This window comes from Pelmatolapia mariae, linkage group LG23 (genome assembly GCF_036321145.2).
Source record: "Pelmatolapia mariae isolate MD_Pm_ZW linkage group LG23, Pm_UMD_F_2, whole genome shotgun sequence".
Lineage (NCBI taxonomy): Eukaryota > Metazoa > Chordata > Actinopteri > Cichliformes > Cichlidae > Pelmatolapia > Pelmatolapia mariae.
In genome coordinates, this window is record NC_086246.1 from 48011811 (window position 1) to 48027373 (window position 15563).

General features: G+C 40.0%; 3 protein-coding genes across 3 annotated transcripts in view; 1 reads left to right on the forward strand and 2 right to left on the reverse strand.

Moving 5' to 3' along the window:
• The first annotated feature begins 272 nt into the window (after positions 1–272).
• On the forward strand, positions 273–3205 carry cks2 (CDC28 protein kinase regulatory subunit 2). Its single transcript, XM_063467139.1, has 3 exons — positions 273–410; positions 626–753; positions 2695–3205. Exons 1-3 carry the CDS (start codon positions 352–354, stop codon positions 2736–2738), a joined length of 231 nt encoding a protein of 76 aa, XP_063323209.1. The 5' UTR covers positions 273–351; the 3' UTR covers positions 2739–3205.
• A 117-nt stretch (positions 3206–3322) lies between these two features.
• Positions 3323–5137, reverse strand: cimap1d (CIMAP1 family member D). The gene is made up of 4 exons (XM_063467458.1): positions 5098–5137; positions 4543–4653; positions 3956–4069; positions 3323–3810 (listed from the first exon to the last, which is right to left on the reverse strand). Exons 1-4 carry the CDS (start codon positions 5135–5137, stop codon positions 3323–3325), a joined length of 753 nt encoding a protein of 250 aa, XP_063323528.1.
• A 1668-nt stretch (positions 5138–6805) lies between these two features.
• cpamd8 (C3 and PZP like alpha-2-macroglobulin domain containing 8) overlaps positions 6806–15563 on the reverse strand; it is a 46342-nt gene continuing 37584 nt past the window's right edge. Inside the window, exons 38-44 of the mRNA XM_063467097.1 lie at positions 13155–13229; positions 12848–12953; positions 12330–12440; positions 12037–12249; positions 10500–10571; positions 8262–8463; positions 6806–7780 (exon numbers count right to left, since the gene is read on the reverse strand). Of these exons, the coding sequence (XP_063323167.1) occupies position 7780; positions 8262–8463; positions 10500–10571; positions 12037–12249; positions 12330–12440; positions 12848–12953; positions 13155–13229 (780 nt within the window). The 3' untranslated portion in view covers positions 6806–7779. The remainder of the gene's footprint in view (positions 7781–8261; positions 8464–10499; positions 10572–12036; positions 12250–12329; positions 12441–12847; positions 12954–13154; positions 13230–15563) is intronic.

The following is a 15563-nucleotide window of genomic DNA, read 5'->3' on the forward strand; positions in this document are numbered from 1 at the left end:
AAAACGTTGAGTTCAAAAATCAAAAACGTATGTTTTTAATCATACAAAACCATTCCTAATATACCATTAAATGTACAAATTCTATCGCGATAGCGCTTCGCCACAAAACTTGTGTTTTCCCCGCGGAGGAGTCATCTTTCTTTGAATAGACGATCCTGTTAAGTCCGCGTGCTGCTGCTTTGACCAATCAGGGGAGTGCGGGTAACCGTTGGGGTTTGAATCATCCCCAGAAAACAGCGGCAGATGACAGTAGCTCGTTGAGCTTGTAGATACTGCTAGCGAACATATTTGGTTCACATTATCCAGTATCACCTCTTTGAAGCTCAGTTTTGTTGCTTTTGTCAACTGAAAATGTCGAAAAAACAGATTTTCTATTCTGACAAGTACACCGATGACGACTTCGAGTACAGGTATTATGTTTTAACGTTTTCAAGAGTCCGTTAATTTAGTTTGAGTAATTAGCTAAGGTCAAAGTAGCTTTTGAACGTGGTGGAGATAACCTATTGCCGCTGTAAATTGAGACTTCTTGCGTTAGCGTTAGCAGTTGATATTAAAATATATCAAAATAAACTGTCTGACCCCTAGTAGGCAATTAACAATATGTTTGTTATATTTCCACCCTCAGGCATGTTGTGCTTCCCAAGCAGCTGTCCAAACTGGTGCCCTCCTCCCACCTGATGACAGAAGAAGAGTGGAGAGGACTTGGAGTCCAACAGAGCCAGGGCTGGATTCACTACATGATCCATAAACCAGGTCAGTAATCATGGTGTGAAGGATAAGTTCACATTTTCCCTCGGTCTTGTCTTGAAAATTAAGTCAGACGCCCATGTGTGCATCTAAAGAACTACAAATTGATGTCATCATTCTTTGAATCTAAGGTGGTGAAAATACCACGTTTCTGTGTATCTGTCAAACCTTTGGAAAACTATGAAGCACAGTAAAAGCAAATATGTGTTTTAGGGCTCTTTTCTTTTGTTTGTTTTAAACCAGACATTTCACCATCTGTTTACTGTAACTTGAGTAGGAAAGCGTCTCCAGGGAATGATCAGGGTTGCTATTATTAAAAAAGCTATAACAGCCTGGCCTCTGTCAGTGCGCCCCATGGAAGCTGTGGCTACATTGTAGCTTGCCATCACCAGTGTGTGAATGTGTGTGTGAATGGGTGAATGACTGAATGTAGTGTAAAGCGCTTTGGGGTCCTTATACAAATACAGGCCATTTACCATTTACATAACATTGCTTACTCTACGCTGAGTAATGGCCTATTCTATTGGCCATTATGAACAGATCTCTTCCTGGTATATGTATCAAAGAAGAGGGATGACTATCTCAGGGTGATTTTCATGGTGATCCTGTATCAGGGTCAAACTCATTGTATTTAATATGCCACATAAGAGCCTAGTTTGATCTTGTGTGGGTAAGAAGTAGTACATCCACAGAAGAGATGGTTGAGACCCTGAGAAACTGTAAGAAAAATAAGCACAATTTCAAGAAGGTGGGGGTTTTTTTGTTTGTTTTTTGTTGTTGTTGTTTTGTTTTTTTAAACAGCCAGTACCGTTATGGCATATCCTCCCGAGAACCAGCCTATCCATTTATGTCCTCTGTAATTGGCATTTGTTTTTGGTCTATATCTTTTGACTTATTTGAGCTATACTACTAAGTCCTGAGGGACTAAATAGAGGACATTCTGGGCTTTCCATTGATATCCCATGTGTTTGGGTGGCCTCTTTTAGCTCCAAAGAATCACAAAAAAGTTCATTGGGAAGATTCTTTTTTCATTGGTTCCCAGGAGGATATATTAAAATTTATAGATCACAGTGAATATACAAAATTGGAGAAGATTTAAATGTTAATTTTTTTTGGAAAGAAGCAATATTGTTTTTTTATTTTATTTATTTATTTATGATCCAAGCAATCTGAATTAAATGTCCATAAATTATCAGTCATGTGAAGAAACGCTGGTAACAGCAAGGTGTTTTACTGACTAAAAACATTTAATAATTACCCTATAGAACCTTGTTATTGTTGGTAAAAACAAACAAACAAAAGAACGTTTTTAGACATCCATACCATTTCAATTATTATATTTTATAATTGCCCTTGTATACAGACCCACAATGTTTCTGTTTCAATGTTTCTTACGCATACACCTTATATATAGTTTCACTCACATATATGTATACATATATATTGCTTGTTATTTTATTTTCTTATTTTATTTTTCCCCCCCTCGTTGTATATTGTTTTCTCTTCTTATTTTTGCACCTTTGTGGTCCAGCTACCCAATTTCGCTGTGCAAGAAACTGCACAATGACAATAAAAAGCTCTAAGTCTAAAACTTCAGGTTATTGTCTCAAGATTTTGACTTACCAACTCAAAATTCTTATTTTTTCAATTTCAAAATTAACTATAACTTTAAAGTTGATAACAGAATTTTGACTTGGCTCTGCATTTGCTGAGCTGGATTTGGCCCCTGGTCCCTGTGTTTGAAACCCCTTCATTATACTTTCAACAGCATATGAGTATTGTGCTGAAGTTGACATAAGAATTGAATCTGTCATTGTATAGCTTCTACATTGCATTATTTGGCCGTGATCAAATTTGGGTGTAGACGACGTATAGCTGTAGGTTTGACTGTGTTTGATGACTTACTGATGATGCTGACAGATCCTTCTTTCTTGCTTTACTCCCTAGAGCCACACATACTGCTTTTCAGAAGGCCTCTCCCAAAGGATTAAAGGGGAAGCTGTCTGTTAAAATACCTGCTATCTCCTCTGCTGATATGTATTGTCTTTCGATCCTATATTTGTCCTGCACATAAATCTATATGTGTTCTGATATGTTGTGTAGATGCCCTGTAGTTTTGTGTGTGTATATATTTTTGTGTTTCTTCATTCAAATTTCCTCAGTTTTTAGAGGTTATGAGAGACAAAAATGTCTTGTTTTCACTGTGAATGATAACTTAAAACAATTTGAAGGTGGAAGTTTGCCTGTCAATTGTACAATTTAACAATTTTTTTTATCTTTAGGTGTAATGTTGTCAAGACTGATCTATTTACTTAATGGCCATATGAGCATATGATTTCATTGTGCTCAAACCAATGAACTCCCTAACATTTTTGTTAAAACATTTCTTCATAATTCCTTAAACTTATGTATTTTATGTGCATATGTTATTTCTTGATATACATTTGGCTCTCTGTTATGGTTGATTTGTCAAGTTCTTTGATACTGGACAAATAAAATATGCTAATTCCTTAATACTTGCTTCTTTTCTTTTTATTTAATTGAAGAATGATGTAATTTTCTCTCAGATGACTGTTTAGTCAGAAATATTGACAATAAGTGGAGTAACAAATTCTGAGTGTCTGATACCCAGGGAGTAGGCTGGTGCCCGGGCCTTGTGGACTGTAACTTTCTCTGGATTATATGTTCCTGGACCTGGTTTCTTGGTTCCATCTCTGGGTAAACTGTGACGTCCCGACATGGAAAACGCTGGCCGTCGGAGCAGATAAACATTTGGGTCTGTACTATTGTATCTGCAAGGCGCAGGAGTCTTGGCTAAATCCTCAGATGGTCCCCCTATGCTGAGACCGCCTGATATTGTGTAGCTTGCACTGGATGCCTTGTTTGGGACTTGAGCGCCCATAAGTGGCGGTAGAGAGTACTTGTTGGGAGCTGGGACCGAGTCAACACTGCGGTAGTGTGTGCGAGAGCCCATGGTGTAGGATGGATTTCTGCGCTGCAGGTTGCATGGTGGGGCTCTCTCAGGGCTGTATGCACCGGGTCCGGGTGTGTGGAAAAGCTCCTCTAGTGAACAGAAGACAATCACATGGGGTTCTCCAGAAGGGTCAAAAGTACATGTTTTCTTCACTAATCTATGGATCTGACTGATATAAAATATGTCACAATTAATTTTAAAATAAACTCCAATAATGAAGGAAAGCATACTTACTCTGGGCTTTGACTTTACCCAGCATTGAGTATGCAGGTGTGCCATCCTTTCCAAATCGAGTGATTCTTGCATCAATGTGATATCGAGGCCCTGGACTGGAGTCAACACTATACACTGTTAAAAATTAATTGGATAATTACAAATTTATATTTTAAAAAGTAAACTTTTTTTCCCCCATTCTTTTTGCTTAATTTGATTTGATCCTGCAAATCTGTAGATGCAGTAAAAAAAAAAAAAAGTGAAGAAAAATGTCTTGTCTCCACCTAGTGGTTGAATTTGACATCACAGCAAACGGAAATTTTTGTGAGATCATTTTTACAGGAGAGGAAATCATTCTGAAAACATAAAGACATAAACGATATAAATTACTGTACACAAATTCTGTGAAATGTGTGTATTGGTGACTAATGTTTTCAGCTAATTTGTGTCCTAAATCAGCAGTTTGACGGAAAAAAAGGCGTTATTTAGTTAGTCATAGAATAAATATAAAGAAAAAAGTAATACTTTAGTTAGGTTTAAGTTAAACTTGAAAACTAGCCCTCAAAGTATCCACTTCTGATAAACCATAAAGCAAGAGAGGGGCTCACTATTATCAGTCATCCTTCCATGGAAAGAGTAGGCAGGGCTAGTTGACTTTGTGAAGTCATGGCCAATAAATCCAATAGTGGGAGGAAGCCCATAGCGACCAGGTCCAGGCCCTTAAAACAGCAGAAAATGTCATAAAGTTGCCATAACCTCAAAATACACGTGTCTTAAATTACATCCACAGTTTACAAAAGTCATAAATGTGGGAAATTCTAAAGTGACAATGGCTCCTTTGATTGTGAACGCAGCTTTGTGTAAAATAAGGAGGTCTGTATAATTTTGCCTAAGATAACTAGACAATACAAATTAAAATTCATGTGAATTTTAGATATTTGCCTTCCAGTTTTCAGCCTTGAATGAAACACTATTATGCACATTATGTCAAACTGCTAACAAGGTGGGAGCATTTTTTCACAGAATGGAGCAAGTCCCGACAGGTCTGCCCACTGCAAAACGACCCACTCTGCTTAACTGCAGTGTATTAAGCTATTGATATTTATTTGTAAATATTAATTTACATAAAAAAAGAACCATGATCGTTATTCAAGATGACTTACCTTTTTCTCGTCCAGCAATTACTGAGTATTTTTTCTCCATCTTACTCTTTGCAGAAGTGATAGTTACTTCAGGAGTCCAGCAATGGTAGTGGTTCTATAGAAGTATCAGATTGCTCTGGGCATTATATGCTCGTAAAATCTTTTAAAAATAAATAAATAAAAATAGCTGAACTGGGGGTTTTTTTTTTTTGTACCTTTTTTTGTAATGTCCCTTTTCAGCTAAAAGTGAGGCAGGCTTCAGGAAATTCAGTCATCAGATTAGATTCAGAGGCACAAGTGATTCCTTCATTCAGGCTGCTCTTGGTCTATTGTCGGTTTCTTTTTTGTTAGATATCTGTGCTTCCTCTTGATCCAGCATCACCAAAGCCCAGGTGACTTTAGAAACCCAGAACCCTGCCTGATCTAGGATCAATCACCAATTTCCTCCAAAGCAATCAGGAAACCTGAGACCTATAATGCTTGTCAAAGTGTCAACAACAGAGGAGGATCTACCCTGGATAGGGTTTACTCTGTCTGCCCGTTTGCCCCTTTGTCCAAATGCTTCATCAGTGGATGCTTGGACAGGTCATTAACCCTTCCTCCATGGGGGTAGGTGTATAGGTGCACTCAGCTGGCACTTAGAAACAATGTCATCACTCCGATTCACTCTCATGTAACGCTAGCTCGCTCCCCCCGCAAACCATGAAACCAAGATCCCCCTCTCCGTCCTTTCTCTTTTGACTCTTTCTGCTCATCACAGCGTGGCGACGCAATATCACTCTTCAGCCATGCGTACAGTTGCCACGGAGACTGCTGTGGGTAGCTTGCTGCAGCCTGGTCCCCTGCACCGCTGCCTCGTTGTCACAACAAGAACAAAGTTTTCCATTCAGAATGAGTAGCTACATCAGCTGTCACTGCTCAGAGTTTGATAACTTCAAATTTGGCCTCACGCTGCTGACGGTACCAGATCTCTATACAGTGCAGCCACATAGCTTTATATTATTTCTGTAAGTACAAACGCAGAGAGAATATTTCCTTTAGAATGAATGATGATGCCGAGTACACACTATAAAACCCAAGTCAAATGTAGTGCAGCACACATGAACCTGTATTTTGGCATCTCCCATTGAACTGATGGAATACACAGTGAATTAACGACCCCCTGATTTATCATCCTTAACCTCGAGCCAAGCACACTTTCCAGACACAGTTATGTGTTGATTTGATTCGGTTTAAAGGCCTGAGCTGCCAGTTTCCAGAGACAACTGTAACCGAGAGGGTCGACAAGTGACGTGCAGTAAGCAAACATTAAACTTTCACAGGCTTTAACTCTCTCCTGGGGGTGGCCTCCTTTGGCAACCTAAATAACACAAACACATTAAGGCTCAAACATGTGCAAGTATGCAGTTAGTTACAAATTCACACACACTAACATGCTTTCTGTCTCTTATGCAGCTACATACAAGGAATAAGAGAGTGAAAGCACAAGGCCCTTTGAAACAGCTGAGTATAATACAGTTGACTGCTGACTTAACCATCCATTTAAAGGAAATGGAGCAACACATCTCTCATAAAGAACTGCACTGCAGCTCCTCTGCTAGTTGAAAAAAGAGACACGTACTGTGATGCAGATGCAGATATCACAGTGGAGAAACACAGGTAACAAAACCAAAGGCCTAAACTGCATACAAATTTTATTCTCATTTGTTTTAAAAATCACAATATTTGATATCGATCTGGGTTACATTTGATCAAATTTGGTACTTTTACAGAAATCAAAACTTCATTCTTTATTATTCTTTAATATTTTTAACTTGAATGCTTCAAAGATCAAAATTGAACAAAAAAACAAAATAGCTTATGAGCTGTACAATCAAATCTCAATGGTGAGAGGAGATGCTGGTATCTTGGCAGAATAATTTCAGAAACACTACAGCTGGGGTCGAACTGTAAAAGTCAGAGTCGGCCAGAGGCCTTTGTTGCATGCCAGTCCCCTTCTGCCTCCTTGTGTTTCTTGTCAATCTCTACTCTGCTTTCTAATAAGACAAAAATGCCCCCCCAAAAATCTTTAAAATGAAAAACATTTCAGCTTATGTTTCCGTAAAGCATATGGTTAGCATATGTCTGTTTTCCAGCAGGATACCAGAAGAGGAATTTCATCAAACATTGCAATAACTGGGTTAAAGCTTGCTATGAAAGAAAAAAAAATGCCTTGGATAGTATAGCATACATCTTAAAAATCCACAAGGGGCAGGTAGATTGTACAGAGGGGGCGACTTAGAAAATAAAAATGATATGATCTCTATCTAAAAATAAATACCACAGATAGAAAATATAACAAAATATGTTGCATAACATCAGGTGTAATTACAAACATAAATACTTGATTATTTCTTCTAGTGATGATTAAGGCAGTACAGTGATTAACAAATATGATATTGTGCCTATTGATTACTAGGAGTCTAGAGGAAGAAAAATACAAGTCTGGAGGATACTAGCTTAATAAAAAACGTACACAGTCACATCCAAGCACACACACAGGCTTATAAATGCATCCACTCTGACTCACACAAGGTCAAACACTCATTCTCCAGACCCCACCATGTCTTCCTTTCAGCAAGTCTCTCTTCTCTTTCCATTCACTATCATATTCACAAATAATGTACAATTCGGAGGTGGGTATGGCTTCACTCTGGGAGTGTTTCTGTAGATGACAAGAAAACACGACACACGTTCTTTAAAGGATCATCTTTAACTCTTTATCCCTTGAAAGCCTCCTAGGAGTAACTCTTGAAGCCTTTAAAACAAAGTGATTGTGTTTTTATCAAAAGTAAGTGAGGACAGTCTCTCCCTGTGCAGCTATCCTTGGAAAAACTGAAAAACGAATGGTCATCAAACCACTTTATTGATATATACTGAGGTGTCATTTGGGAACAGGGGAGATTAAATGTCCTCTTTATAGGGGAAAGAGTTAACACCGTTAAAGCATCTCTTGCTGAACAATATAAAACTGATTTTAAAGTCTGTGGAGACATAATATTGGGAGATGTACAACTGCTTTTTTATTCCTTTAGCATTATTACCAAAGATGAATATCCACAACTCTTCCAGATACCTGGAAAGCATCAGGGAGGTCTACTAATCCAAAGTCTGTTAAACAAATACATCAAAGATGTAGCTCATACCATCGCTCAGGGGTGTTTTTTGTGTCCAGTGTGGGTAGCTGGGAATCTACTGGCAGGAGCACGTTATGCTCCACACCCCTGCCGCCTTCAGGAAGATCCAAATGGTCCCCTCCCTCTGCATCAGCAAGGAAAGGATCAGAGTCTGGGTCGTATTCATAGGAGTAGTAGGACACCTCTGCCATAGAGCCCTGCTCCTCTTCGCCTGGAGAGATCAGGGTTAGTGAGAAACACGGACACAAGGTAGGTGAGATAAAAATGAAAGTTCTGGCTGTCATGGATACTCTAACTTACACTGTTGAGGTTTTAAAAAAAGAAAAATCTGTCCTGATATGAATATATATATAGTTGGTGTTGTACTACTACACTAAACTACAGGTGGTGGTAATGTGCCACGAAAAACATATCAATGTTTCAACGCAGGGATGAGGAAGACTTTTAAGAAGTAAATAGTGATGTAAACTGTGAGAAAGAAAAATGTTTTTAGACCTGCAGGATGCAGATCGTAATCCTGGCTAGCAACGCTAAATCTAAACCTAACCCTAACCCTGTTGGCTTGTGAGACAGCTCCACAGGACACCTTTAATAGACTGCACAGCTGGACCTCTTGAGGAGCAATACCACATCACACACAGCAGGGGTCGCACCTTGCTTAAAATGTTGTATCCTGTATAAGCACGCTAGGCTTGAATCAGTCTTTTCAAGGTATAGCTTTATGAAAGTTCGCTTTACTCTGAGTAGCCTGCAATCAGATTTTCCTTCTTTGAGGCCTGCAGCACATCTGGTGAGAGTTAAACAAATTTAAGACAAATATGATGTGGGAATTTTGTAAAGTCTGTAACCAAAAAATGTATGTATGATGACCAAAAATCAACTGAAGGAATGCCTGTATAAGTATTCTACTGTATGTTGTCCTCTGGCAGAAGGTCACCAACATGACAAGTCTGCACAAGGAAGCTAATTCCAGAGCTCCAGCGTCCTCCGCTGTTACACTGGAAACTGTCAGGTTCATGGCACGACTCACATTCACCCATTACACTCTCGGTGCACTTATCTGGCATGTAGTGAACATTCTAATGGTTTACAATGACAGTGTTTTTACAGTACTTATTCAATCTAATCACCCCAGGGTTATCTTGTTCTAGATGAGTGTGCACGTGTGTCTCTGTGTGTGGGCAAATATCTGCCTGTATGGACATGCAGGAAGTGTATGCGTTATGTGTGCACGTATAGATATGTGTGTGCATTTGTGTAAGTGCGAAACAGCATTCCTGTGGTGAGTGTGAAGCATTGGCTTTTGTACTAAGGAGACCTTTGAGTGAGAGAAGCTTTGTGAACTGCAGCTACCGAGGGTAGCGGGCTCAGCAACAAGTCAGTGCAGGCTGTGCCACACGGGGTGCACGCGCACACACACACACACACCTGTAGGCAACTCAGACTTTCATGCAGGCTGAGTTTAAAATCATGTACATATAACAGCATGCGATGTGCGCGCACAGTATGCAAGTACACGCTCCTGCAGCTTGTGAATGACTGTTTTTTTTAATGTTTGCACTGCCAAATGTAACACAGCTACATCCTCCTTGCACGCACAGCCAAACATCCTATCAGGAATTTTCTGGCTGCCTCCCTGAAAATGGCAGCTGATCTAAGCTCATGACAGAGCAACAATCAAGCCGGCTGTTTGAAAACGATCCACCTATTTATCACACAGACTGTAAAAACATGACGTGGTGGCAGGGGAATGTGCTGCCGTACGCCCCACCTGCATATCTACTTTCCTATACTCTCCCACTGACCCTGTTCCTTTTCTCTTTTCTGATCCCAACTCCTGGTCATCCCCTTCACTCTTTTTTCTCCTTTTTAGCTTTACAGCCCTTACACACTGTCTCAACCTTTTCATCCTGGTCTTAAATCCTTTCTTCTTCCCTGCCCTTGCAAACTCCAATGTGCCACAAACACGGGGTTGCTCACTGCCCACTGCATTTACATTTAGTTAACATAGAAATAGAGTTTCACCTATAATGGCAGCAAAAGTGGATTAGACAGTGGATTTAAGATTTAGATTTGCTTTTGGCTCTTTAAAACATGCAAATAATGAAGGAAAACAAGAAAAAAAAAGCAAAGCTTTGTCTCTAAGACAAACTATGAGTTTGAGAAAAAATGCATAGAAAGTGCACAGAGGAGATGAAAGAATGTAAAGCTGTGTAAGTGGGGAAAAGGTGTGATATGGGAGGCTACCTGTGTGTACAGGCACTGAGGGTTGCTCAGTTTCCTGACTCACTATTGGTTGCCTGTCCTCCGTGGTCTTCACTGGAAATATAAACAGACACATGTTAGATTATTCACATTTATGTGGCTGCCACAGCACCTAAAAAACAAGTAATGAATTCAACAGAGTTTCATTGTTGCATAATCTAAATACTGGCCAGAAGCATTATCCACCCCACTGAGCAACACTTCTTGGCAAGACAATGATGCACACTCAGTCTGAACAGAGGCCCGCACTAAATTCTATCTATCCAAAAATAGCAGGGGCCAAAGCATGGCCAGGAGGCCATGTGTGGAAGCAAATCATATCTTTTTCCTTTTCAAAACTGGGAAACGGTGGCATGAATCTCCCCCGCACAACTGTACACAAACAAACAAGGTCAGAGGGCCCTAAACAAAAAAATACAATCCTTTTGATAATCTCTAGCATGAACGACTTGGCACAAACTGAGGTCTTTTCCCACCACAGTTTTGTCTATGCCTTTTCCCAATCTGCTCCACAACATGAAGGCTCCTTTGTTGTTGGGCTGTGCGTCGGAAAGGAATGTGACAAGGATTTCAAAGGCTGGACAAAAGCACTCTGTCATTTGAAGGGAGCCCTGTAATACAGCAGTGAGTGGGAGAGGATGGTGGGGGTGGGGGGTTGAGGGGGTTGGGGTACGATGGGTAGTTTTTCTCACCCCCCCCCCCCCCCCCCCCCCCCCCAAAAAAAAAACTCATTCAGTAATCAGCTCAACACCTGAACAGCTGTTTCCCAAACTCAGATCACTGCATACACAGAGGCATGTGTACATGAACAGACGCAAATAAAAATAAAGGGAAAAATGAGGATTACACATTCATGTGAGCCCAAGCGACTGTATTCCATTAACACACAATGAGAATTGAGAAACACACATACAGTTAAGGAAAAATACACTGGGGCATGCTGTTAATGCCCAAGATCCACAGACCACTAACTGTATAGAGAAATGAAATGACACGTGGTTTATATTAACTCTAATTTGTCTATTTCTGTGACATTTCTCTTCCAGAACAGAGAGAAATGTAGACATGTACACAATAATTTCCATCTCAGGCTAGTAGTTTTGGATCATTCATTCAGCCAACCTTTGTGATGTGAGTCAGGTATAATCTGGTCTGTGACATTTCCTGTTGATACTGAAGTTGGCAGAGGATGTTTTCACAACGTTTTAACATGTGGGCTTGCAAAAACTTGAAATACATTTTTGATGAACAGACATGACGGATCTATTCTTACCACTGCCTAAACTGTGATTGCTCAAATGTTTGTTCAGCCATTGGGTGGAAACAAATGTCAACAGGAACCAGACCTATTTTAATCACTACAAATCCAGGATTTGGGAGAGTCTTTGGTCTGCAGCTTGGCTATTGTATTGTGCAAACATCACTATTAGAGAAATTTTTTTTTTTTTAAACTAAGGTTAAACAAAAAGGTCCAGAATCTGTGAACAGATGAGATGATGCGTGATGACAGAGCTCTTACCGTCTGGACACTGGGACAACGGAACCTGCTTGATTCTTGTGCCATTTCTGCAGGCAAAGACCTCCATCTGACACTGGTTCTGGTAGAGCTGCCCATCTGACCCACAAACAGGATCCCCATCGTAACCGCAATCCCTGTAGCACGTGCAGCGCTCAAACCGCTCCTCCTCCAGACAGCCAAACACATTGTTGCACTGGTTTGCCTGTACAAAACCTGCAGAAACATAATTTTTCATTAGAATCACGAAAGTGAGGCCTTTCCACACTTTTAGGAGCGCTGCACATATTTCTCACCTATCCACTGATTGGTTGAACTTTCCACCTCATTGCACGTAGGTCCATCACACAGCTCCCGTGCAAGTGGACTGCTCTCACTAACATTGTAGAACCGGGTAGCCTCGAAAGCTGCACGACAAGCACAGACCCACACGAGCATGTTCACACATCCACACACATGAAACAATGAAGCTCACCATTAGTAGGTCATAAACTTCAAGTTGCAGGAAAAAAAAAGTGTTTAACTCCTTAAAGAGGAGCACTTAAGCTCTTAATGCCCAGAGTTTTTAAGACTTCTTCATCATCAGTGCAATTTTCTCCCCTATTAAAAAAGTCTTAATATATCAGACAATATGTTTAAGCAATAAACTGCAAAAAAAATGCTGAATGTAGCGAATATGATACATGCATATTAATATGTATTTATTTATTGTCAAAAGGTTCAATAAACACTCCAGTTTCAAATAATTTGAATTTTATGGCAATTATTTCACAGTTCAGGCTTTAAAGGGTTAAAATATTCATCAGAGGCACACCTGGTTCATAGTAGTCATAGATCTTGACCGGAACAGGCGCCGTCTTGCCCACAATGTACTCCCTGACAGCTTGGAAGGCCACACACGTCATACACTGGCTGGGAATCTACGAAAGGTCGAAACAGAGAAAGACCTATAAAAGCACCCTAGCCCACATACACATGAATACAGACACAAACATGGGTATTATTAAACCTGCTTAAAAAACTAAATAAATAAATCAGAGGTTCTTTTTATCTTGTGCTTACAGTGATGCAACAGGTGTGCAAAATCAGACGCAGCAATCAAGAATTTTGATTGCACTCACCTCATCAAAGTAGAACAACACTTTTCTCCCATTCAGCTCATATCTCTTCAGACCGACTCTCTTGTCCATAAGCAGCTGTTGACCAGCACAGTACATAAGGAAATCAAGCTTCATACGCAAATATTACCCTTGATCTCTTGACATTCTCATTTAAAATAATAAAAGTTTAATAATGCTTAACTTGATTTTATAGTGCTGGAAAGGGTTTATGAATATCTTTTGCCTTTGTACCTACTGAGAAGAATTAAAGATCCTCTTTATCAGATCCTGATAAAAAATGTGTTTAGATTTTCTAAAATTGCAGCCGAGTTAGATTTTAGAATGTCAATTTAAAAACGCATAATGCATGGCATCCAGCTAAGTCAGCTACATGTATGGCTCCAGTATTTATATATGAACATGCAGAGAAGTCATTAACAATGGACATTAGCAGTAATCAGCACCACAGTGGTCTGGACAGCTCCACCTCATGCCAGCCGAGGTTTACCGTACACAGAACAGTAAATATAATGTGTCAAACATGAAAGAAAACCCACAGTTCTTATGTTAGCCCCATGACCACTACACTACAGTGCATCTAGTATATTAATATTTAACTAAAATGCTCCCTTTTCTGCTTGTACAGATTATGACTGTAGTGTATATAAAGAATTTCTATTATTGTGTGACATGTGTGAGCAACAACAGAAATGCAAACCATACCCACTCTATCATGAAGTCATGTCCACAGTGGAAAATGAAAAAGACATTACTAAGAGACTCAGAAAGGCTTTTTCTAAGTAGTTGAAATAAAAAAAGATGACAGCTTTCCTGTAGAATTACCGGAACTCTGTTTAATACTTTTTTTTTTTTAAATTATGCACAAATGATCATGTTTACATGAACATCTTACAATAATGATCATAGGGTTTGTATGTATATATTCCTGTATGTACCCTGGGGCAATATGAATGAAACTTTGCATTAACATCACCACACAAAGAGCAATTATCAATGTCTATATGTTTTTAAAAAACATTTAACATCAGAATTCTTTGGATTTTTGTATTCATCATCCCCTTCCGAATGCAACGTTACTGTTGCCATGTGTCACGTTCGCCTGTATGTAACTTAATAGTCACGAAAATTTGTCTCTGCAATGGAACTGTATTCGACTCACCACTAAATACGGAAGGAAGAATTTGAAATAGTGCCGCAGGCCTGGCTTTTGTTACGGTCTAATAATTAGGACGGTATGAATGACCGACGAGGATGCTGTTTACTAAGAATCAGAGTGTGTGCATAGAGAGCCAGCAGTTAATTCCCCCTACTGGGGGATTTTCATTCTGTCAGAGGTGGCAGCCTTTGGACAGCAGGGGTTTATGAGGTGCTCAGCCTGAGCTGGCGCCACCACGACACATGCACTTACACACACACACACACACACACACACACACACAAATAGAACTGGCCTCTGTTTACGAAAGCATTGTTTGTCTATATAATAACCAAAATTTGCTCATGAACTCCCATTGCTCAAATGTTATACCCCCAGAGCGCCCTGGGTTGTTAAAGAAAGCTCATTATATTGGGTGATAAGAGGCCGTGGCTGTGGCAGCTCCCAGTCAGTCACTGGACTAATCATTCAGTACTGCAGCATCAATGAATGCAACTAGACATCACTGCAGAAGCCAAGCTTGCCACCATAAACTGAGGAATGTAAGTGGCAGTCGGGCAGGCAGCAGTAAAACTCCAGGGGTGTAAACTGAGCTTGTTAGCCACTACAACTCGGGTCAGTCACGACTGATATACTCACAGTACTATGTGTGTATGAGTACGCGTGTTTTACATCTCTCCAGGTAGCCAGAGAGGTGGCTCTTTTGGAGGTGGAAGCCTGCAGACTTTAGCCCTATAACTGTCTAGTAATGAGGGACAAGTTTCAGATTGGTGGCTGGAGGGCTGACCTTGATACAGCCCTTAAATTTACCTTACTCTCCATTACTCATTTCATCCATCCAGCATAATGCTGTCTGTCAACTCTACACTTTACAAGTTTTCTATGTACCCCACATGGCCTAGTGAAGTGTATGTCTACGGTCTTGTAAGCCCAGAGAGGTCTGATGACTTTTAACCTCCAAGTTAAAAATGATCCCCATCAGCAAGACACATACACACACATGCAGACACATGAATGACCTGCCTCTATCTGAAGGATGTTTTCAGGAGCTGTGCTGTCAAACAACACGGGACAGAATGCTTCACTGTGCTATTTACGCTAAAACCCAACAATATCTCAAATGTGTATGTTTGTTTATGTGAGTGAATTAAATGTTGCATCCTGTGTGGTTGTGAAGGTTGTGAAGCGTGTGAGCGTGGTGTTTGCAAAGGGGTTTGATCAATTCCATGACATACTCATTATTGTTAAATGGC

Coding starts and splice junctions, on each gene's coding strand:
- cks2 (XM_063467139.1), top strand. CDS start 352: ATGTCGAAAAAACAGATTTTCTATTCTGACAAGTACACCGATGACGAC. Junction 411..625: donor GATGACGACTTCGAGTACAG/GTATTATGTTTT, acceptor TTCCACCCTCAG/GCATGTTGTGCTTCCCAAGC. Junction 754..2,694: donor CTACATGATCCATAAACCAG/GTCAGTAATCAT, acceptor TTTACTCCCTAG/AGCCACACATACTGCTTTTC.
- cimap1d (XM_063467458.1), bottom strand. CDS start 5,137: ATGGAGAAAAAATACTCAGTAATTGCTGGACGAGAAAAAG. Junction 4,070..4,542: donor TGGAAGGATGACTGATAATA/GTGAGCCCCTCT, acceptor AATTTTTAACAG/TGTATAGTGTTGACTCCAGT. Junction 3,811..3,955: donor GGGTAAAGTCAAAGCCCAGA/GTAAGTATGCTT, acceptor TCTGTTCACTAG/AGGAGCTTTTCCACACACCC.